The 2,398-nt window shown below is 37.4% G+C and overlaps 1 protein-coding gene across 1 annotated transcript in view; it reads right to left on the bottom strand.

Annotated features, from left to right (window-relative positions):
• Positions 1-264: 264 nt before the first annotated feature.
• The window catches only part of gk5 (glycerol kinase 5), a 19,268-nt gene continuing 17,134 nt past the window's right edge, over positions 265-2,398 (bottom strand). The window contains exon 16 of the mRNA XM_072441796.1: positions 265-652. Coding sequence (XP_072297897.1) covers positions 501-652 — 152 coding nt within the window. The 3' untranslated portion in view covers positions 265-500. The remainder of the gene's footprint in view (positions 653-2,398) is intronic.

The raw sequence follows: 2,398 nt of genomic DNA, 5'->3' as shown, positions 1-2,398 counted from the left end.
TTAGGATGATAGAAAATGTTCGTAAAGTTTGTACCGCTGCAAACCGTTTCAAATGTACCGTTTTCATATTGTCCATAGAGTAAAAATCAGGTACAGCACTTTTAAGGTGCCTAGTTTTAATACTCCCCATGTGGGACAATAAAGGAATATCTTATCTTATCTTATCTTAATTGGCATCTGGATATTTATTTTTTTCCTTTTTCTTTTACAACACTATAATTTCTATAGCAGACTCAATTTTTAGAGGTACAATTACACTTTAAATTAAAGAGACAGGCATTATGAAGTACTTCCTACATTGCTGTGCTAGTATATGATAATGATGAAACTGTATAAAAAGTTCCATACATACGAGCAAGCATCAATCTTCATCAGTCTTTCTTCTATCCTTTTTAAATTCCCACAATTCCTGTGTGCCACAACCAACAGTTTTGTGTTCCAGTGCGGAGTCGACTTGAGATGGCAGTTTTTCGATTGGTCCCATGTGGAGCTGTGGAGGATCAGGGCTTGTACCAGTTCATGGATCTCCTCAGTGCCTTGTCCCAGCTGTGGAGCAGGCTGCAGTAGTCCAGGTCCTCACCACGTCCCTGAGGCAGAAACACCTCTTCTGTTCTCTGCAGCTTCTTCAGCTCCTCCTTACTTTTCCAAAAACCTGCAACGGAAATGGACAGTCGTGTAATAAATGCAGATTATAGAGCTCCACCAATGCACCACCAAACTCCACACTGGCAGGGAGGAGGGTTAGACGGTGGGGCGGCGGCAGGAGAAATGAACAAACTTTGTCGGAGTTTCAGAGATGGTGGATTATTGTTGCTCCAGATTCAGGGGGAAAGCTCTGTAACTAAACTAACTGTAGTGAGTCAAGACGCACTTCAAGCCACAAATGTTTTTCTGCATTCATTAGAGTTCTAAATCTTTATTAAGACCGTGTATTGGCAATTCTCATAATTAAAAATCTATTAAGTGAGAGAGCGAGAGAGCGTGAAGTTTAAAGAGAAAACAAATGCTCTTCAAAAACACTGTTTACATAATTGACTGTTGAATAATTCACAAACTAAAAATAAATCAATGATTTTCTGGTATTTATTACATTGACATGAGTGAAATTAAGTAAATGTTTTCCCCAATAAAAAAAATTAAATAATCAAGATTACATAATTTGAATTCAGTAATATCAGTAAACAATATGTTTACAGGGTTTTATAATAAAGTGTATTTCTCACACTTTTGGATGACATTAGAAGATGGAAAACGATTCAGATTTAAAGCACAATCTATGCAATCCAAGCACCCTCAGGACCAGGTGAAGGTCACTAATGTTTAACATGAGTCGATTTAATATATTGTTATTTACAGCTTCATTTAATGTCAAAGATAAACTCCAAATGTCAGTCTTGTCGACAGTAGTTTCTTCCTTGTCCTCAGCTAATGCAGTTACATGGATGCAGGAGCTCTGGAGAGGTGCATGACGTGATACAGTGTGATACAGTACATCGCTATTATGAAGCACTTTCCTCTCCTTTTACATATGATACACAGTTTTAGCGCTTCTCATAGATGGCCATAATATTTTCCAAATCTTCAGAATAACCCCAAAAGATTAACCGATCATCTCACAGCCCATTCATATATCACCCCCTCTCCTGGTAGAAATCGTCTAACTTTAGGAAGGCTTTTAGCCAAAAATGAAACAATAAATTAACATTGTATTTTTAGATGATATTTTGGGTGCCAGGAGTTAGCCATTAGTTTACTTAATTGTGTATATTGGTTGATTGATGCATCTTTGCATAATCCTGTAATTCGTCTCTCATCCACTTTATTCATACTGTACAATAAATAAGACTGTACCACTTATCTCTTAAGCCTTTTTAGCTTTATTGCAAACTGGATTTATTTATTGAATCTGAGCTCATTTTGCTCTGATCAGATAATCTGGACCAAATATAATGCACCTTTTACATCATACGTATAAAAAAATGCATTTGTAAGTGTGATAAATCCTCTATAATCCATGATACAATTGTTATGAAGAACATTAGATTTAATAATGTCAACTTCATATCAATGGGTTAATGGTGTTAATGAAATACTTCCTGTCCTACAGACACATCACAGTTATTGTCACATGCGCTGTATCGACGGTGTCACAGACGGACAGGACACATTATTCAGTCGACGACACCTGCTTTGTGTTTCAAACAACAAGAGCAGGTCCACGGCGTGTTCCCGGGCCGAGCGAGCGCTGCATAATGAACACCATCAACACTCTTATATAACTCAACAATTAGCATGAAAAAAATAAAAATGGTTATGTAACAGGCATTAAGTTACGTGTGAGAGGCGGCGGGAGTAAAAATAGAGCCTTCGATTTCAGATGTGCTGAGGAGGAGTCTGG

The sequence above is a fragment of the Eucyclogobius newberryi genome, unplaced genomic scaffold (genome assembly GCF_026437365.1).
Source record: "Eucyclogobius newberryi isolate DKJ021-1_F unplaced genomic scaffold, fEucNew1.0.hap1 SCAF_12, whole genome shotgun sequence".
Taxonomy (NCBI): domain Eukaryota; kingdom Metazoa; phylum Chordata; class Actinopteri; order Gobiiformes; family Gobiidae; genus Eucyclogobius; species Eucyclogobius newberryi.
This window is presented reverse-complemented; position numbering and strand designations above follow the sequence as displayed.